This window comes from Colias croceus, chromosome 3 (assembly GCF_905220415.1).
Source record: "Colias croceus chromosome 3, ilColCroc2.1".
NCBI classification, from domain to species: Eukaryota; Metazoa; Arthropoda; class Insecta; order Lepidoptera; family Pieridae; genus Colias; species Colias croceus.
Window position 1 is genome coordinate 3356062 of NC_059539.1, and position 21911 is coordinate 3377972.

Consider the following 21911-nt stretch of genomic DNA (forward strand, 5'->3'; position numbering starts at 1 on the left):
AAGAGTCCTTTTGAAATACTCGAGCGCGTCAGATTTTCAAAGGGGAGGTTTATCTCGGTATCCTGAAAGCATATTTCCTTAATCTGACAAAAATGTTGGTGGGTTCTCTTAATCTGACCGAAAAAGGTTTGTGGGTTTTTTTTTTAATCATCGTTATTTCATATCAATTTTTCTTAACTCCCTCAGTTTTCGAGATATACACAAAAAACCGGGAGTTTGACTTTTTACGATGCTTCAAGTAAAAAAGTTTTAACTTTGGACAAAAATAAAAAGGGACCTTTTTTTGTAAAATAAAATTACCTTTTTTGTTTATTTAAACTTTTTTTTGGAAAAAGTAAAGTTCGCGACTTATATGCTGCAACGCGTTTTTCGGAAGATGAAATGGCTCCTCCAGACTTCCGGTCATGCGGAAACCGGCAGATTTTGTATTTTTAGTAAGTTTTAGATTATATTCTTCAAAATAAAAATAAAAACAATCGCGCTCGAGAATGCCGGATTAACGTTTTTTTTTTACAAGTTCGCGACCCTATAACTCGGCGGCGTCAAGGACTTATGGTCAGATTAGTTAAATTTAGTCTTAAAACACTAAAATCAACCCCCAATATCTTAATCTGACGCGCTCGAGTATTTCAGACTATCGATTTTTTTTTACTAATCTGATCGTCTATCCTAGGCGCGCGTCACTACATATAGAGCTAAATAGTTAACAAGGTTGTTCTATTAGGTCTAAGGTATCTCTCATATCTTAAACTGCCACGCTCGAGTATTACAGAAAATTCCCCTCTTCGCCTCCCTATCTATATCGTCCTTGCAGAAAAATGCGGACCATTTTTAGGCTGATCGTGCGGGGTGAGGTCAGTGTTTAATTTTGGCGGGAGGCAGAGAGTGTCCGTTCTGTAGCGTTTAGCTACTATTATGTATTCTGTGCCTTCGGTAAAAATATTATTATAGGTAGGTATATAATTGATTCAATTATATGGATGAGACTAAAATATGCAGATGAAAAAGCCTTGACCGTTTTTTATTACCGATAGGCGATAAGAATAAGAAGGCCGATTATCAATTCAAATTAATTATTTAGTCAATTACTAATTTCACAACACAATGATATTATCTATACTGTGATTATGTTTTGTTTTTTCCATTGAGATAATAGTACTACATAAGGAGGAGACACCACGAGGAGACACCACGAACAAAATCTGTGCGCCATTTTTTTGCTCTAACTAAGTTTTAAAAATTAATATCTAGTTAGGTAAGTACTTACCGATGAAAGTTATTCCTTTGCACTTTTCCGAATTTTTTGTATTATTTGTGCAATATCGTAACACACACGAAGGCATATTTGATGCGTTTCACTTTAAAACAAATAAAAAATGAGCGTGCAGTTACGCCATAATATGGCGTATGTTGAGCGGAACATAAGTGATGTAGGCGGTGTCGTCTCCTTATGTATATCTCAATGGTTCTTTCACATAATTTCGATCGAAAAAAAATACAATCTACATATACATATAATAAATCTGTAGAAGGGTCAATTCTGTACATTGAAAATATTGAAAAAATGAATAGCAGGGGGTGTTACTGGATCGATACCAAACCCAAATATGTGATTAAAAAAATTTTTGTCTGTCTGTCTGTCTGTCTGTCTGTATGTGAAGGCATCACGTGAAAACTAGCGGTTCGATTTCGATGAAACTTGGTATAATTATACTTTATTATCATGGGCGTAAAATAGGATACTTTTTATCCTGGAAAAATACGTAGAAAAAAAATTAATCTTAATTTTTCAGTTTTATCCATAGACGTTGTTCCGTAGAACCACGAACACACGTTGCGTATTATTATAGGCCTAGCCGTATTTGGGAATTGGGTCCAATAGATATTTATAAGATGTTATTGACAGAGGTAGTCAAAATGGAGAAATAACCATCCCCGCGAAGACCGACATCCGCGCGGACGGAGTCGCGGGCGGAAGCTAGTATATTATAAAGAAAATAATAATATCTACCAAGTATTTACCCTTGTTTGTACACTGTACAATGTATCCTTTTTTTCTTATTTAGAATAAATAAATAATAGAAATAGAAAGCGTTTTTTTTTGCCACCATGTAAAAAATACAAATCTTAGTACCTACCTACGATATTATTACTTAAAGAAAGCGCTTACTGTCCTTTCTGTATTTATATGTACTTAGATAATAATTAATTAGTGTGTGGACGATAAATCCCTTTTTCTATAGAAAAAAATTGGTTAAATATTTTGTTGTAGCATTGTAAGTATACTCTACAATAATAAAAAAGTATAATAATCAGTACTTACTTATATCAGTAGGACAAATGCAAAGCACTCAACGTGAAGTCTCTACATCAACACATTCAAAGCAAAGCGAACCGAGGACAACTAACTAGTTAAACTTATAATAACAATTAATCCAAAATTATCAAAGATATCATTGAAGGGTTACTTATCATCGAATAATCTCTGAATTAGTTACTCATTAGTTCTGTGAGAACAGTTCTTACTTGACGAAAATGTTGTTTAAACTTTTTATGATAAAAATTATACTAGTCTTTCACGTTATTTACGTACATTTACAAAATACTGACGATTTCGACCTAAGGGACACAGATCCGAGTATTATAGAAGATGCTACTTTGGATACGGTGAGATGATGAAATATTTTATGCTACTTATGAATTTTATATGATGGATGTTTAGTGTTCTCTTTTAAAAACAAGAAATCCATACTAATATTATAAATGCGAAAGTAACTCTGTCTGTCTGTCTGTCTGTTACTCAATCACGCCTTAACTACTGAACCAATTTCCATGAAATTTGGTATGGAGATATTTTGATAACCGAGAAAGGACATAGGCTACTTTTTATCCCGGAAAAATGACGCAATCGGAACGGGAACTATGCGGGTTTTTCTTTGACTGCGCGGGCGAAGCCGCGGGCGGAAACCTAGTAGTTCATATTTTTAACGTGTTAATTTTTTGATAGGAAATTACTTATTTTATTTTATAGAAGCAAATTTAATACGAATCAAATTTAAAATGTTATGTGTAATGTGAACAACAATTCTTAAACACAAATATTTTTTATAAATCGTGTTCTTGCAATTATGTATATATATAAATTATAATATCTACGCCACTTGAAGGGATGTGAAAATATTCATTCATTAGTAATATTTATAAAATAATATTAGGTATGTCTAAGCAACATTGCCAAAAAAAAAAACCAGTAAAACTCCATAACATACAAATCGGTGCACCAGTTAAAAAGCCGTACTGCCACAGACGACAAACCTGTGCGACAAACACACAAACACACACACAAACACAAAACAAATATAAAAATGTAGAGTCAAGCCTAAAAGATGATGGGATTTTTATTTTGCTTTCCAGTTTGCCTCTACCCTCTTCTATATTCTTCTCTTCTCTCATAAAGTTTAATTATTTTTAAATAACATACTTTTTTTAGTTCACGTTAATTAAGAAGTATGGCTTCCCTTGCGAAATACACAGGGTGTATACTGAAGATAAATATATTCTGGAAGTACATAGGGTTCCGTATGGCAAACGTAATTCAACGAGAGAGAATCGTCCTGTGGTATTTTTGCAGCACGGTCTCTTATCCTCGTCTGCAGAATTTGTGCTAATGAGACCCGACAAAGGACTAGGTTTGTAAAAGCTATACATTTCTATATTTATTTATCTATCCACAATTCTAAAGAACACAATACTTAATATGCTTATATGCAAAACAAATACAAAAAATTATTTTTGTATAAGTACTTCAAATATATGAGAGTTTGAGTAGGTAAACAACTTTGAACATCATTACAGCATATCTCCTTGCTGAAGCAGGCTATGACGTCTGGATGGGTAACGCAAGGGGTAATACATACTCCCGGAACCACGCGGTTCTAAAGCCCACATCGTCAGAATTTTGGAAGTTTAGCTGGCACGAAATTGGCCATTACGATGTCCCTGCTATGATTGATTACGTCATCAAGGAGACGGGAGTCCAGAAAATACAATATATTGGCTTCTCCCAAGGGACTACCGCGTTTTGGGTCATGACTTCTACTAGACCGGAATATAATGACAAATTTCTAGCCATGCATGCAATGGCGCCAATCGCGTATGTTGGAAATATTCGAAGTCCTGTAATACGAGCAGTTGCCCCTTTCACAAATTCTTTAGAAGTGAGTTTAATTACTTATTATTTTATTAAGATTGTACGGATAATTTGAATTTGATTTTATTTTTTTAATGTTTGACCAGGTAAAAAAAATACCTGCACATTTTTAGAAGACGATATTCCATTACTTTAGTCTTAAGATATTATTGATATAAAAGTGTGTTTACCTGAAAGAACTAGAAAATGTTTATATCTATCCAAATATACCTATATCTAATAATTATAGGTAAGTAAATAGGACTAGGATACAATAGGACTAGATTAAATAAAGGATGTGTCATCTCTCATTCGGTCTGTTCTTTATCTCAAGTGTTTACTTGTTGACACATACAATATACAGTGCTTAATATTTTAAGGGTCCTCCAGTTTATATCGGTCAATAGATATTATTATTTATTACAGCGTATACTAAAACTCATAGGAGCCAATGAAATCTTGCCAAATGGGATGCTTAACAAATTAGCTGGCGAAAAGTTGTGTCTCGAAGAAGCGATAACTCAAGTTCTTTGTAAGAACTTACTGTTTCTTTTCTGTGGATTTGATGCAGAACAATTCAATACTGTAAGTATTGTGTTATCTTTGAAGACATTGTAAATTTTGATCATGTTGGCAATAGAATTTGTGACTATAATTAAATCTTCTTTTGTGTATATTCTCATGAATTATTCTATTTTTCAGACAATGCTACCAGTTGTTTTAGGACACACACCAGCAGGTGCGTCAACGAGACAATTCATACATTTCGGTCAAATGTATAAGTCGAAGAAATTCGCATACTTTGACCAGGGTTGGTTTCGTAACAGACGCAACTATGGTACCTTTAAGCCACCTTCTTACAATATTAGTGCCATCAGAACGCCTATCTTCCTGCATTACGCTGACAACGATTGGCTTTCAACCCCAAAAGATGTCGATAAATTCTTCAAAGAAGCTAAAACAGTGGTCGGAAAGTACAGAGTGCCGTTGGACAAATTCAACCACTTGGACTTCGTTTTTGCAAATGACGCCAAAAAGTTAATCTATGACCGTATTATAAGAATCATGTCGCAGTTTTTATGAATTAATTAAAACATGTAAATCTATAATGGACATCATTTATTAACGAAATACTTAACGGACACACATTTGCTCTTGAATTATTCAGTGGTTGAAACCTGTAATAAAAACGCATTAACACATAAATGTATTTTTTATTTGATTATACCTATTGAATTTACATTGACAATCCAATATAAGTTAATGCGACTCATAGTTTTTTTGAAGCTACAGTATAAAAGATATAGTTTTATCCAAGTTTTATCATTTCAATAACAAAAAACTTACAAAAACTGACGCCGAAGACACCGAATGCACTGACATTGTGGTACGTGATGGCGCCGACTTACTAGACGTTACATTGAAATAAGTAGCATTGATTAAAGACGTCTTCTTCCTTTCTGGTCTTTCAGTCACTATTGAAATTTCCCGTTTAACAATAGATCCAAAGGTTTCTTGTACTAGAAATAAAACATTACTCATAAAAACACGATATCTTAGTAAAGTTACTGCAGGCTGACAACGTATCGTTGTACAACGGCCTACCGGAAGGATTGGGACTTTCTTTTTCAATTTTTTATATAGGTTAATGAAGAAATAAATACCTTTATTCAAGAGTTTGATTGGGTCTTCTTGCTTATTACAATATTGTTCTTTAAGAGATCTTTTTACTGAAGGCTCGTTTGATTTATGTATCACTTGTAAAAGTGATATGTTTTTATAATTCTAAAAAAACAATACTATTAGATTTATTCCCCGAAGTTCATATCATAAAAAGTAAGTTCTAGAAATGTCGAAATATTATATTTTTAAAAATGAAATGAAACCAACCTTAAAACATTAATAATTATTGAATGATATACTACATTATGAAAATATAACGCAGTACCTGGTTTTTGCAATTCTTTAACGTTATGATCATCTCTGAATCGGTACTCATAGGTAAACTCTCGTCACAACTCTCAAAGGGTTCTGGAATATCTTCAATTGGGTTTTGCAAAGCTGGCCGTGTATTGTACGCCTTATCCCAATTATGCGTCCTATAAATTTGCTGTAATTCCAATCTCATTGATACATTTTCTTTAGTCAGTCTACTCAATTCAATATTCTGCATTTCTAATCTTTTTTGCAAATAATCAACATTATTTCTATACGCAACTAGATCGCTATTTTCAAGATCACACGTTTCACCACAGTCGACTGTTTTTATATTCACAGATACGCTTTGATTAATCTTCTTACATGACTTTTTGTTTAAAACGATGTAACTTCCTCCTGTTGCACACATTTGTCTTCTTTTATAATAATATTTGGTTTACTTTCTATTGGTGTGAGAATTTCAATATCATTGTTATATATTTTAAATCGTATGGAACTTATCGGTTTATCTATTTGTCCATGTGATCTTGTATCGTCGTCTTTAAAATTATTGCTTCTAGCCGGCATTGAGTTTTTTACATAAATAGCTTGTTCCACAATTTCATCTTGAAAAGTTTTAGCTATATTTTGAACACTAGTGTAATAAGCACTCTTACACTCGTCTTCAGTTGGAAGATTGATACGAAAGATTTTTTCTAAAATTATTCTCCAAAACATTTTTATATTCTTAAATGCTTCTAAACATTTTTCACATGGCCAAGTGCTTGTTTCAAATTCTTCCTTAAAGTATAAGAAATTTAAATTAATGATTAACAAGGAGAATTATAGACTTTCTAATTCATGACACAGAAATTGTAATAAACTTACGTCTTGAAAATACTTTTCAAATGCTTCTTCATTCTTCAGACACTCTTTGATAGCATGAGTAGACTCGCAAATGCTCTCAAGGACGACTTTAGATTTACAATTTGGATGACAGCGTGGAGCTACCTGTAATGCATGTACAATGTACATAAATATGATATTGTAGTTCATTGTCATACTTTATCATCCTAATTTTTAGGAAACTAATGAACGTCATTTAAAGTAGCATTAACATGAACCTTAAACTGATGGGGAGATTATTATTATACTAAAAAGCAAAGAAGATTATTTTAGGTCTTGAAGCTTTGAGGTCCTAAAATTCAATAAATATTTCAATTCCATACACCTATCAAAAAATATCATTACCTTCGCTCGATTCCTCCAAGTCATATTTCTTAAAAAGCTGGACACAGTACTTGTGGGTAAAACACAAATTGGCATGTCGCTTTTCATCCAATCCCTAAGGTAACAGTTTCGTGTTTGTAAATCATGACTCCATGCTCTAAGGTCGACACAAGAATCATAAGATTTTATCTTGCCTTCGTTTCGTGACAATAAGCGCAGCTTTTGACGATGTGAACAGTTCATTGAATACGATATGGACAAAACAACCCTACCTACATCTTTATTATAAAATTGTTACGCAAAATTTCGAGTTCACATGAGATGTTAAAATCCAATTGTCACATTATGTCACCGATGATCAGCCGAGCAGCCGAAAGAGTTTGTATTTTATAGGTAAAATATAATAATTTATTATGACTGACTTGATTTAAACCTTATTGTATAAAATAGGTATTTTCTTGTTTATTCAAAAATGACATTCTATTTTAATTCACTGTTCCGTCTCGATTTTTCAATGACAGTCCAAAATATTTGCTATTTTTCGATATTTACATTTTACAGTAAGATATTTTAAGATTGTAAACAATTGTGAGCACAGATTTATCATCGCATAGTAATGCTTAAAATGGATGGTGACGAAAAGTAAATTTAATAAATAGTGGTTTGTTTTTAAATCTATATAATTGTAAGTTGACCGTTGGCGATGTCGTTCATAACAAAAAGAGAAAGAGTATTCAATGAATGTGATCTATACGATTTACCATCGAGGAATGAGGGGAAGATAAAGGCATATGCGTCGTGCACTGACGCAAGAGCATGGTCACATTTCTGTTCCGATAAAACTGAACATCTGGTAGAAATTATAAAGAGAAACAATGAAACCTGTAGACCCAAGTATATTCCGACTGATGTTATCGTAAACACTTTGATGGGGGCAAAGAATGCAGAAATTAGTCGCCTCAAACGTAAGATTGGTGAATTTGAACAAATGATAGCTGCTTACGACCAGCTAGAGCTTACATGTGATCAGAAATGTGATATAGCAAATGCTGTAAGTATCAATGAGAGAAAACGGTAAAACTGTACATTATAGGGCGTGGAGTTGAGAGTCGACAATTTTTTTGTGGTTAGCTATTGTCCTATGGAACCCAAATCTGAAATTTCACACCAAGGAAACTTTTAGTTTTTGAGTTACGAATTTTTGAAAATCGGAACATTACTATAGAAAGTTACTCCATCTTGTTTTTGTTACGCATATTTATTATTTTGTCAATGTCAAATTTGGCGTAAAACAATTCGAGACGCTCCGCTCGCTGCGCTCGCTCCGCTCGATTGTTTAAAAAAAGTCTAACATAACCTAACCTAACTTGTTTCGAGTTCGGAGAGTTTTTTTTTCGTAAAAAGTTAAACAAAATAAATTAAGTGTCAAATTTGGCTATTCATTTGCATTTCACGTAAAACAATTCGAGACGCTCCGCTCGCTGCGCTCGCTCCGCTCGATTGTTTAAAAAAAGTCTAACATAACCTAACCTAACTTGTTTCGAGTTCGGAGCGTTTTTTTTTCGTAAAAAGTTAAACAAAATTAATTACTACTTAATGGTTAGAAATGTTGTACTTGAAATGAATCACACTAAGCAGGTACTGTGTGTCAGGTTGACATTGACAAAACAATAAATATGCGTAACAAAGTGGACCTAACCAACATCAGAGGTCTCCACTCTAATCTCGCTGCAGTCCACTTCCACCTTGAGACTAACAAACCGTGTATCTTGTTCCTCACGGAGACGCAGATTAGATGTCCGTCTGACCTGGCGTACCTATCCTATCCCGGCTACACCCTGGAGCATAATTTTAAGGCTCGGTCAGGTGTGTGCGCGTACGTCCGAGATGACATCTGTTGTCGGCGTCTCCGACATCTTGAAGACCCCCATTTTTCCGTGCTATGGATGCTGGTGGACACAGGCCCTGAGAAACTTCTCTATGCCTGTGTCTACCGGGCGCACAGCGGAGACCAGGAGACGATCAGGCTCACAGAGTACCTTAGTGAGGTGGCGGATGCTGCTCAACACAAATACCCTTCCGCTCAGCTTGTGTTACTGGGGGATTTTAATGCCCACCACCAGGAGTGGCTATACCCATACCAGTGCACTGACCTTGCTGGGAGAGAGATGCGTAAACTCTCCATAGCATTAAATCTCACCCAGCTGGTTCAAGGAGCGACGCGGGTTCCTGATGTTGAGAGCCATACAGCCAATTGCTTGGACCTTCTGCTGACAACAGATCCAGACCGTTACTCGGTGGCGGTTTCTTCGCCGCTTGGCAGCTCCGATCACTGTCTGGTGAAATCTGTATCTGTCTACTCGCCGCCCGATCCCAGTCCTAGGGGCTCTCGGCGCGTGTGGCGATACAAGTCAGCAGATTGGGATGAGATGCGTTCCTTCTTTGCGTCTTATCCCTGGCGGCCGGTCTGCTTTTCTTCTGATGATCCTTCGACCTGCGCGGATGCTGTGACAGATGTGCTGCGACAGGGAATGGAGTACTTCATCCCATTCTCTGACGTAGCTATGTCCGGCAAAGCTCAGCCCTGGTTCAGAGCCGATTGCAGACGCGCAGAAGCGCTAAAGCATGAAGCATACCTGGCTTGGGTTGATGCTCGACACCGCAAGGCCAAGGACGTGTCAGAAAAGAAGAAAGCCTTCAACCGAGCCGCCAAGTCCTGCAAAAAGGCTCTACGGAAAGCTCGATTTGACCACGTCAGCCGTATAGGGAACAAACTGGCTTCTTACCCCTCTGGTAGCAAAGCGTTTTGGTCCCTGGCTAAGACGGTTGAATCGAATTTCTGCCGCCCCTCACTTCCTCCACTGCTGAAACCGGATGGGTCGCTGGCTCACACCGCCGTAGAGAAAGCGAACCTTTTAGCTTCTCTTTTCGCGGAAAATTCTCGTCTTGATCCTGCAAATGCGAAACCTCCCAGTCTACCTGGTTGCGAGGTGATCATGCCCGAAATTCGCATCCGTCAGACTGAGGTTCTTAAAACGCTGCGGAATCTTGACGTGAATAAAGCCAGTGGCCCTGATGGAATTCCAGCCATAGTACTTAAAACCTGTGCGCCTGAACTTGCTCCTGTTCTGACACGCCTCTTTCGCCTCTCAATGACGACTGGAATAGTACCGAAATCTTGGAAGCTTGCCAACGTGCAGCCCGTGCCCAAAAAAGGCAGTCGTGCCGACCCCTCCAACTATAGGCCAATTTCAGTCACGTCCATACTCTGTAAGACTATGGAACGTGTACTGAACAGTAGGCTCCTGGCACACCTAGAAGCGAACGACCTTCTCAGTGACCGACAATACGGGTTCCGCCGAAACCGGTCCACTGGGGATCTTCTAGCGTACGCCACCTACATCTGGAGTGAGGCCATAGAGAATCATGGGGAAGCACTTGCTGTCTCCCTTGATATCTCGAAGGCCTTCGATAGGGTCTGGCATGATAGCCTAATTGGCAAGCTTCCATCCTACGGTCTGCCTGCCGGTTTCTGCGCCTGGATCTCAGATTTTCTGAGAGACCGGTCGCTTCGAGTAGTCGTTGATGGCTGCTCGTCCGACCAAAAGGCTATTAATGCCGGGGTTCCTCAGGGATCAGTTCTCTCCGCAACACTCTTTCTGCTACACATCAACGATCTGCTGAAACCCGGTATCTATGGGTACGCAGACGATAGCACTGTTGTGGAGAGATATGTATCCAGCGCACGAACCAGTACGGCACAAATCCAGTCTCTACGAGAGTTGATGGTCGATCGCATGAACTTGTCCTTACAGGCGGTCTCCGATTGGGGCGATGCCAATGTGGTCAAGTTCAACGCGACGAAGACCCAGGCGTGTCTATTCTCCGCTAAACGGAGTCCATTCCACCTGACTCCGACTTTCCAGGGTGTGTCCGTGCCGATAACCAACCACCTCGAGCTTCTTGGCATTACCTTGACGCCTACTCTGAACTTTGGTTCGTATATAGAATCCAAAGCCCAAGTAGCCTCTAAAAAGCTTGGCATTCTGGCGAAGGTGAGACAGTATTTCAGCCCGGGACAGCTGCTCAACCTTTATCAAGCACAAGTCCGATCGTGCATGGAGTACTGCTCTCACCTCTGGGACGGTTCCGCCAAGTACCAGCTGGAGGCGCTTGAGGCGATAGAGAGGCGTGCCAAGAGGCTAATAAACGACGATGAGCTAGTAGGCAAAAAACTCCAGAGCCTCGCCCACCGTCGCAGAGTGGCAAGTTTATCGGTTTTTTATCGGATACACTTTGGTGAGTGCGCTGCGGAATTGCACGATTTAATTCCGCCATCCCCGTTTTTCCATCGATCGTCGAGGCGCACAGACTCTAGGCATCGCCATATGGTTGACGTTCCATGTACCCGGACAAAGCGGTTCGGATCGACATTCTTCATCCGAACCGCGAGGGACTGGAACATGCTTCCTGAGTCTGTGTTCCCCGACGAGTACAATATGGGGGTCTTCAAGCGAAGAGTGAACGGGTACCTTCTAGGGAAGCGCGCTCCATCTTAGGCCACATCTCAGCTTACCATCAGGCGAGATCGTGGTCAAGCGCTTCCCTATCACACAATAAAAAAAAAAAAAAAAAAAAAAAAAAAAAAAAAAAAAAAAAACAAAAACAAGATGGAGTAACTTTCTATAGTAATTTTACGATTTTCAAAAATTCGTAACTCAAAAACTAAAAGTTTCCTTGGTGTGAAATTTCAGATTTAGGTTCCATAGGACAATAGCTAACCATAAAAAAAATTACGACTCTCAACTCTACGCCCTATAATGTACAGTTTAGCCGAGAAAACAAATCTATCAGCTGAAATAAGTATACATGTAGAAAATAATCACATCTCTTTTTAGCATGCTGCAATTAGAGCTGCGAATAAAGAGCTCGACGAAATGGTAAGTTTCAATACACGAATTATGATATTTTGATACGAAACTTTCATAATTTAAATTTGATTTATTACAGTGCTTGGATCTGGACTTATCTGGATTTACGGAGGTAGATAATCCCACAACTCTATAAATTATATTTTTAATCAGATTTCATGTATTAATTTACTGTTTTATTTCAGGGTATTGATTCAGAAGCATTTGAGGTACAGTTACTTTAATAATACAAATATTATTTATGCCTTCGTAAAATTTTTTTCAATATTTTCAATATTATTCCAGACGGCTAAATCGAGAGGTGACGATGTAAGTTATTGCTATATGATTATGAATAAGGTATATTATATTTAATAATTCAATCTTAACAACTTTTATATGAGTATTATTTCTTTTTAGATCACGAGATCGATCGGTGATGAGGTAGGTATTGTTTTAGATGTAGGTATGTAGTATGATGGTAAGTGATGGAATGCATCAAAAATTAAATTGGTTCAATATGATACTTACTTATAGAATTTTTATTTTAAAAATATTTTAACACAAAAGTTTCTAAATTCTATATTGTAAAGAAAAAATCTAATTTCAGACTGGAAAATCTAAAGGTTACGAGGTAAATATTCGTTTCTTTTATATTATGACAAAAGCTACAGAGCACTACAATTAAAGTAGGTAGCAATTTAAATAACCTACTTTTTTTCGCTTTTAAATTTGTCAGTCAAAATACTCATACAATTAATAATCGCTGTACAAACTTATTAAATCAAACAATTATTTTCAGACTGGTAAATCAAAAGGAGACGAGGTATATTTATTAATTTTTGAACTTTATTATACTTTTAAATTGTAAACATTTTTTAGTACTTACAATTTTTTCAGACCGAGAAATCAAGAGGCGAAGATGTAAGAATCACTGGCTATTTTAAACTTGCTTAGTTTGCATCTGAAATAAATATTCCTAATGCATCGTATTAAGTATTTCATTAAACTATTTTTATAGTGGACGCTCATAAAACCGCGATCAACGAAGAAGGAATCAAAGAGCAATCAAGTTGGTGAAGGAGCAATATTATCATGCCCTTGCGATGCCAGTACATGTAAGAAACGTATCTCATAGACATACAACAAATAATTTTATTTAAGAAGAAGAAGCAGATATAATTATGAAGGAAGTATAGAATAACTGCTGAGGAAGTCAATGGATACCAATAACAGTGACTTAAAAAAGAGTATTTAGCATTAGTATAATAAGCTTTATAAGGATAGTTGAGTCAAACATCGGTTAACAATATACGGTCACGAGGCACAATCTTTGATAACGACCCGTGATGTGATGTGCAGTCACTTTTCTCTATATTTTATACAGAAAAATAAACTACAGTTATTAACGAATACTAAAACAATATTGATTATTTAAAGTTAAAAGTAAAAATAAATTAATATAAGATTTAATTAGCCACATTTCCATTGCAGCTGCCTACGATACGAGGATAGATGACATGCAAGAAACAATTATTAGAAAAGATGCCAAATTGAATGCTATGCAAAATAGAATTGCAGTGAGTACTGCCTTGAAAACATTTAGAATAATCATTCGTAACGCACATTAATGTGTAAATAATTGTATTTCAAGGTAATGGAAAACGATGTGTGTGAACCGTATTGCATATATGTTCATATATACACTGCATTGGAAAAAATATTTGGCACACTTTGCCAAAATGGAAAGTACAAACAGTATTTAAACTTATTGGTAATAATTATTATTTATTAGTACTACACAATTACAGCACTTGATAAGTATCTGACATTAATATTTTTATTTTAGACGGCTGGAAAAGATACCCGCTGTTTAGATATAAAAGGGAAAATTCTTTTTCAAATGAAAGTTTTAGAAAAGTTTTGTCTTGCTCTGATCGCACCGTGCTCTCAAGAATTTAGCGAACACACATCAACACACGATTGTTCCTGTTACCGCGCTGAAATAATTGCCCATGTAGAACCCGCATTGGCTATTACTTCAACCGAGTCGAACAAAAATCACTTAGATGATAGAAGAGCTCAGTTAGTAGCTGATATCATTGATAACGAAGAAATGAAAGAAATCTTAAGTAAAGATAGTATATTAGCTAAGAATGAACAACGTGATGAAAATTACGGATTCGATAGCTGCAGTATAGATACAGAGAGTTTAAACAGGTTAAAAAATTTACAGGCAAATTATGATGAATTATTAACTTGTTACGATAATCTAAAACATGAAAAAGATTGTCTATTTTTACGATGCCAAAAATATAATGACCTAGAAAAAGAATGTGAATGTATGCAAAATCGCTTGAGAGAATACAAACAACTTTGGACTGAAAAAGAATATTATCGAAAACGATCAGAAAATCTAGATACATTAAAAGAATCATACTATGTTTTATCTGAAGAAACAACGAATTTAGAAACGAAACTTAAAGCAGAAACGGAAATAAATAAAATAAAGTGTAATAACATTACACGCTTACAAAGCGAAAATGTTGCTTTAGAAAAGAAACTGCAGGAATTAAATTTAGCATTTGAAACTGAAAAAAATTCTTTAATCTGTAAATTAAAGGAATATGAATGTAATGTAATGTGTCAAGATCAACAAATTAAAACCTTGTCTCGACAGATAGATAAATTTCTTGAACAAGGCCATGAAGAAGCAAGTATTGGATTTTATTTGTTTTACTTTACTATATTTTCCATCTTATATGAATTGGATTGTTTTGTTGTAGATGCAATCAGATGAGGCAGCGAGATCGGTTGAATTGTTGAATGAAATTGAATCACAAAAAGAACAAATAAGAAATTTAAGACAAGCATTATTATGCAATGAAGAAGAAAAAGAGTTGCTGCAGGAAGACTTTCAAACTAAACTCCAATTAATAAATGAATTGAAAATTGAAATAGAAAATTTAAAGGGTAAATTATATACAGTAATTCAAATTTGAATAAATATTTAATTACTTGGCTTTGTGATACTTTTTTATTTCACAGATAAATCAGAAAAACTTCTTCAAACTAACATATATCTGGAAGAATTTACAAGAGATTATCAAAGAGAAATACAACAGCTTCGAAATCAAAATACAATGTTAGTCCAAGAAATAGAGAATAAAAAATCTAGTGTTGAAAATTTGAAGGAAATAGTTGATTCAAAATCACATGAAATTAATAACTTAACAAACATTGTAGAGAGTAAGAGTAGCAAAAATTTAGAACTTTTACAACAATTAAATGATAACGAAGAAAAGTACAACAAAGAGTTATCTTGGATTAATCATGAAAATGAAATAGCAATTGATTCCCTTAAATCTGCACAACGTGAAAGTTATGAAGTCTTAGCTGCATTTAGAAGCTATATACAAAAAAATGAACCTACGCAATCAGAAAGTTTACCTAAAGAGCAGAAAAATATAAATAATGACGAAGATGGTGGTGATAGTTTAAATAGTAAAAGTTCTGTTCTACTACATGAGATTAAAAAATTCCATGAAGTAAGCATACATAGTTTACATTCTTTACTCGATGAAAATATTCGAAACAAAGAATCCCTAGACATTTCCAGAAAAGAGAGTAAAATATTGGCGAAAAAAGTACAGGATATTGAGGAACTTCGCGAAAAATTAAATGATCTGAAACATTCTCATGACAATTTATTAAAAGAAAAGAGTACACTTCAAAATGAACTGAATGACAAAAAGCGAGAACTCGAGGACTTAATAAATTCTTTTCTACTGACAAAAAAAGAAAGTAATGAGTTATTAGAGCAACTAAATAAGAATGAAAATATAAAAGACGAATTTCTAAAATTGAATGCGCTACATCAAAAATTGGGAAATGAACGAAACGTTTTAAAAAAAGAGCTTCAAAATAAAGAAAAAGAACTAGAAAATTTAACAAATGATTTAGATTGTTGCAGAAAAGAAAATGCTAAATTACTTTCAGAAAATAAACGTATTCGAGATCTGGAAACTAAGCTGATAGAATTAGAATCAGACTATAGAAATCTCAATACAGAAAGAGAACGTTTACAAGAGATGTTTGATGCTAAAACAGAAGAAATGAATAGTTTATATAATAACTTAGAATTCAAAATCGAAGAAAACAGGCATTTGTTTGATAAAATAGACCAATTGCAAGTTAACGAATCGATGGCGCAGAACAATATTTTAGACTTAAAGCACGAAAATTTAAATATCAAAAATAATTTGATGCTTGTTAAGAAGGAAAGTGCTTTAATACTTAAGAAAGTAGAGACCGATCTCGATAACTTGAAACATGCTTATGATACTGTTAATAAAGAAAAACAGCGAATTGAAATGGAATTTGAGGCACAACAAAAGCATTTGCAAAAAATTAATGAAGAGAATAAAATGTTGTATAATCAGAAGCAAGAATTAATAATGCATTCGGAAGATCTAGAAAACTCACTTATTAATGCTCGTACTGCGGTAAAGACTATTTTATGATTAATTAAGTAAGATTAAGTTTAAAATGTTTATAGTTTTAATATATTTATAGTTAAAAGAACAAGCAAGTTCACCCAAAGATTATTTCAATAACGTGAAAGATGAAATAGAAGCGATGAAAAAAGAGAAAATACTGCAACAGAAAAATATAAGGGAATTAACTGATAGATTAGATGAATCGGTAAGTTGATTAACAAGTACTTGACATGATATAGCTACTATTTTAGTTCCATTATTTTAATCTTGGTATAGTGATAATAATAATCGTGGTACAGTATTGGTTTAGTGATCATTTTAATGTTTCATTAATATTATCCAGGATTTAATAATATCAGACCTCCGAGAAGATGTGGCTATGCGTGACAGTAAAATAGCCACCTTACAAAATTATATAAATGAATTAGAAGAGGAAGTAAGGCATCTTAATAATAATATAGCGGTTGCAGTGGAATCCAGTGAGCAAATATTGGACAATAGTCATAAAAGAATAGATGAATCTTTAAAAATGTTAGATGCACATCGTAAGTTGAATTTGTTTTGCCGTTATACGTTAAACACATTTAAACTTTTGAAAATAGTTCTCAAGCGATCAAAAATACATCGCAAAAATCGGCTGCTTTTGACAAATTCAAAATTTAAAAAAAAAATAGTAAATCATAGTTAATTATATAAGAATGCTAAATATTTCATTCCTCCTGACATGTTTAAATTGAAATTACTTTTATAGTTAAATTCTAAAAAACTAATACTCTTTTGTAGATTCTAAGGCAACACATAACATGAAAATGGATTTATCAAAACTGAAAAAAGAATATTCTCTCTTAGAAGATCAACTTTCCAATACAAAAAGCCAAATTGAAGAGGTAAATAAAGAGAAATACAAATACATGAATGACATAAGAGATTTACAAGACGAAAGAGATGTTATGTTACAAAATATTAAAGAGTTAGAATTAATGTGTGCAGGAGATAGCAATTTATCAATCAGTATATGCACTATTAATGATATTTTAACTTCATTAAATCGAATTCGAAAATGTGTTGCGGTTAGACGTTCTAAAAGTACTTCGCTTGAACAAACATTGCTGACAGTTCAGAATTCATCTCGTTTACTTTTAAGTAAAGCAGATGAAGCCAAAAAAATTGCTGAGAACGAAAAACAAAAGATAGCAGCCGAAAAAGAGGAAGCAGTTCGAGAGAGACTTGTAATGGAGAAACAACTGGCTATATTTGAAACAAAATTGGAAGATCAAATAGCTAAAGATCAAGAGCTAATAAATAATTTGGAAGCGAAACTTTTAAATCAAAAACTAATGTTTGAAAAAATTAGCGAATCGTCACAAATTTATATCAGAAAATTAGAAACCGAAATAATAAACCTTCAAGACTTATACAATAATTCACTCTCAAAAATAGGTGAACTACAAGAAAAGACTTTCTCCGTTTCTGAAGAAAATAATAAAAAGATAGAAGAAATAGAAAAAGTCACCAAAAATTTAGAAATAAAATCAAAAGAAATATCTCAGCTCAGAAAATTTATTGAAGATCTGAAAAACAAACCAATGGAATGTATTGATACACAAACTGACAAATTTGTATCTACGGTGGATGTTTCATGTCAAACTGACTTCAATACAATAAATGAAAATGATACACGTAATAATTTTACTAAAAGTAATGAAAATTTGAATATCGTGAAAGACAATGTTGAAAAACTTACAAATGAAGTTACACAAGTTGATAAATTCGTAAAAAAAGATGAGTACATTAGTTTAGATTTTATAAAACATGTTTATTTGAATTACAAAATCAAAAAATTGAGCCCGACTATATTAGAGCAATGTTCTATATCATGTACTAATATTGAAGAAAGAAAAAATAAAGGGAGTATTTCTGAACTTGGAACATCTGATGCTATAATATCTGAAGAAAAGAAAAATGATGTTAATGATATTCGACATCATCACAAAATAATAGATATCTACAACACGCATTCAATTTTTACCCATAATACGGAATTAAGCAGTAAAAGTCCGGACATGGGTTCTACTTTCGAACTGACTAACGAGATATTTGAGAATGAAAATAGCCGCAAAGATGGTAAAAAATTAAACAAAACTGATAGTTCTGGGCAAGTTACAGATAATGATTTATTTCTCATTTATAAGGATAGCGATGTAAATCAATCTGATTTTGATAAAAAATCGTGGCCTAATCAAATGCAATCAAAAGTGGTTGTGGAGGCTGCTACGGTTGATCACACGATAGATTATGCTGATGCAAAGATGAAGACTTTCCATCAAAGTAACGAACTGACAACTTATAACCCAGAAGTCCATAGCAATCAAGATGATGATAGCGTTAAACCTAAACTGACTCTCAGTTTACCGAGAGTCTATACCGATAGCTTATCAAAAGCAACAAATTCAGAGAGTGATAAAAAATCAATGTCTTTAGATTCGTATACAGGAGCTATTTATGCATCAGAAAAATATACACAATCTGATTTGGATCTAAATGCTTCGTATTCTAGTAAAAATAAAAAAGTTTCACGAGGACCGCTTGAAAATAGGGACCGAACGGAATATTATAATGACGATACAAATCAAATTATTGACAGTGTATCAATAAAGCCCGAAACACTCGAGGAATATAGAAAACAAAATCAAAAACAAATATCATCACATAAAAAACATAAGTCAAAATTAAACTTATACATGGATGAACCTGAAGACGGTGTTAATGAAGTTGAGGATTCTGAAAAATATAATAGGCCAAATAATATGTCTAAGAATCGAAATACAAATCTAAACAATAACAAAAAAACTAACAAGAAAAGTTCAAACTATGGTTTAAAATATATTTTAGAATCCGTGCAGCAAGGCGTCAATGTTAATAATTTTAAAATTAAAAGTAGGAGTATGCGGAGAAGTCAAAGTGATGATAATTTCTTCTTTACTAAAAATTATGTCAGTGAGCGCAGTGGATCTAGGTCACTAAGTCCGTTGTTGAGATCATTTACAGACAATAGAACTACTTCAAAAGATGTTAGTAAAACCAGTAAAAACGATCCATCTAGTTTTTCAATAGAACAGGGTGTGCTAGCAAAGTTAGATAACATTCAAGAATATGAGAGTAAAATAAAAGAACTCACAACCACTTTAGATAATATTGAAAGGCATTATAAAATGAAAATTGAAGCAGTAAAAGCACAATATGACAACAATATAAAGAACATTATTAATGAACATAATCAAGGTGTCGTTAGTATACAGAGCTTACATGAAGAGACACTTAACGACGTTATAAGGAGTCACGAAAGTGAGGTTGAAAACTTAAGATCTATGAGCATCGAAGCAATGCGCAAAGTGGAATTACTTGAGAAAGAAAACACAATATACAAACTGAAACTTCATGAGCAACATCTGAATGATAACATTGAGGTATGTAGATGAATATGGGCGCTGGATTCGTTTTACACCAGGCGAGCCTCAATAAGCGGCAAATTGTTTATTTTTATCAGATGTAGTCAAACTGAAAATATTATTTGTTATTTCAGGAACCCGTAAAAATGCCTTCCCCTGAAATGAGAAAACGTAAACATAGAAGAAGCGATACAAGACTGTTAACGAAAACAAATATAGAAGCGTTCAACGTTAGGCCGAAACCTCGGTCTCATGGACCTTGTACATGTTCTTTAGATTCTAATATTTCGGATACAATTCGAAATATTTTCGAACAAGTAGACGTAGACCAACGACGTATGGCTGAACATGCATACATTAAATATATAGCAAATAAAATAATAAATAATAATGTAGAGGTAATCTATTTTCTTCCTTGCAATATTGGCGTCTGTCACCGCAGTCTTTTAAAATAAATTTATTATTTTAAGGGTTTGGACGCACAAGAATTAGCATTCCTCCATTTAAAAGTATGTCGCACGTGGAAAACTATGCTAAGTAAGGAAGAAGTGCTGCAAAAACGTATAGTTTCTTTGGAAAGCGAATTAATAAATAAACAGCGTCAAACACAAAAACACAGTATGTTTTTTATATTTAGGGCCGATTTTTCAATGCTTGGATAAAACTTATTCGTCGAATAATGTATAAAATTACCATTTTAAAAACGTATTCTAATTGCCCGTATTTGACAGTTTACGTGACATTTTAATATTATCGTGTAATACTTTATTGGACGGATAAGTTTTATCCAAGCATTGAAAAATCGGCCCTTAATGAAATTGAATTTTCCGAATAATATTTAACATTTTTTTTGCGTTAATTTTTTGTTACATTTTTAATATTTTTAACCTCAAAATTGAAGTCATTAAGAAGAGCTATTTATCCTATCCTATGATCCAGATTAGCAAATGCTTTCTAATCGGCTGCCACACGAGAAGCCAGACCCCCCTTCCATTGTGAATTAAAATAAGTAAAGATAGAATCTCATATAATTATTATGTTAATAACATCATAATGTAGTAGCAGAGCTGGACCGTAAAGTGGCTGAGGAAAGGCGGCGTCTACAAGAAGTACGTGAAGCGGTATGCAGGAACACCCCGGCCAACTCCCGTGAGAGTAGCCCTCAGTCGCATCTGCCTGTTCCAGAAAAAGATGTGTACGTATCAAAACTGCAAACACAACACCTAACCCTACGTTCGCGTGTCACGGTTTTTTCTACCGAATCGGTTTTTTGGAGGATTCTGTTTAGTGGTTCCAGTATTTCAATGAAAGAGTTCACACATGCATTTCAAGATACGGCAAAAAAAAGCGAATCTTGCTTAAGATCCGATTTTGCGACCGATCCGGCCGTACAGCAAAATTTCAGATCCGGTGCAGTGGTACTCTACGTTCACACGGAGACACGATTTGGAAAAACCGAATGTTGTATTCACACGGCACATCTTGAATAATTATTGCCGCAATGCTGTGTGTTGCTTAACAAATATTTACCATAAATATGAGGCGTATTGCTAAATTTTATCATTGCAGCTGCAAATGTTGTTCAACATCATGCAACACAGACGTGGAAGAAAGACTTTCAGCTGGAGACCTGCAGCTCGGCGTTGCAGCCTGCACGTTGCGCCCGCGACGGCAAAAACAAGAGAGTAATCGGGTAGGCTTTCAGGCATAAATTTAT

At 34.6% G+C, this 21911-nt stretch overlaps 2 protein-coding genes and 1 pseudogene across 2 annotated transcripts; 2 read left to right on the forward strand and 1 right to left on the reverse strand.

Moving 5' to 3' along the window:
• Positions 1-2471: 2471 nt before the first annotated feature.
• Positions 2472-5395, forward strand: LOC123706073 (lipase 3-like). Its single transcript, XM_045655213.1, has 5 exons — positions 2472-2667; positions 3491-3689; positions 3856-4217; positions 4616-4774; positions 4892-5395. The coding sequence occupies exons 1-5, from the start codon at positions 2536-2538 to the stop codon at positions 5270-5272; spliced, it is 1233 nt and encodes a 410-aa protein (XP_045511169.1). The 5' UTR covers positions 2472-2535; the 3' UTR covers positions 5273-5395.
• Positions 5350-7905, reverse strand: LOC123705966 (annotated as a pseudogene).
• Positions 7906-7916: 11 nt separating this feature from the next.
• On the forward strand, positions 7917-21755 carry LOC123706074 (putative leucine-rich repeat-containing protein DDB_G0290503). Its single transcript, XM_045655214.1, has 19 exons — positions 7917-8387; positions 12235-12276; positions 12347-12379; positions 12453-12476; positions 12553-12576; positions 12667-12690; positions 13049-13072; positions 13268-13364; positions 13741-13826; positions 13901-14020; positions 14096-14959; positions 15033-15219; positions 15295-16751; positions 16822-16950; positions 17089-17290; positions 17529-20212; positions 20329-20592; positions 20665-20812; positions 21254-21755. The coding sequence occupies exons 1-19, from the start codon at positions 8040-8042 to the stop codon at positions 21682-21684; spliced, it is 7188 nt and encodes a 2395-aa protein (XP_045511170.1). The 5' UTR covers positions 7917-8039; the 3' UTR covers positions 21685-21755.
• The last annotated feature ends 156 nt before the right edge of the window (positions 21756-21911 follow it).

Coding starts and splice junctions, on each gene's coding strand:
- LOC123706073 (XM_045655213.1), top strand. CDS start 2,536: ATGTTGTTTAAACTTTTTATGATAAAAATTATACTAGTCTTTCACGTT. Junction 3,690..3,855: donor GAGACCCGACAAAGGACTAG/GTTTGTAAAAGC, acceptor ACATCATTACAG/CATATCTCCTTGCTGAAGCA. Junction 4,218..4,615: donor CTTTCACAAATTCTTTAGAA/GTGAGTTTAATT, acceptor TATTTATTACAG/CGTATACTAAAACTCATAGG.
- LOC123706074 (XM_045655214.1), top strand. CDS start 8,040: ATGTCGTTCATAACAAAAAGAGAAAGAGTATTCAATGAATGTGATCTA. Junction 14,960..15,032: donor TTGAACAAGGCCATGAAGAA/GCAAGTATTGGA, acceptor GTTTTGTTGTAG/ATGCAATCAGATGAGGCAGC. Junction 15,220..15,294: donor TGAAATAGAAAATTTAAAGG/GTAAATTATATA, acceptor TTTATTTCACAG/ATAAATCAGAAAAACTTCTT.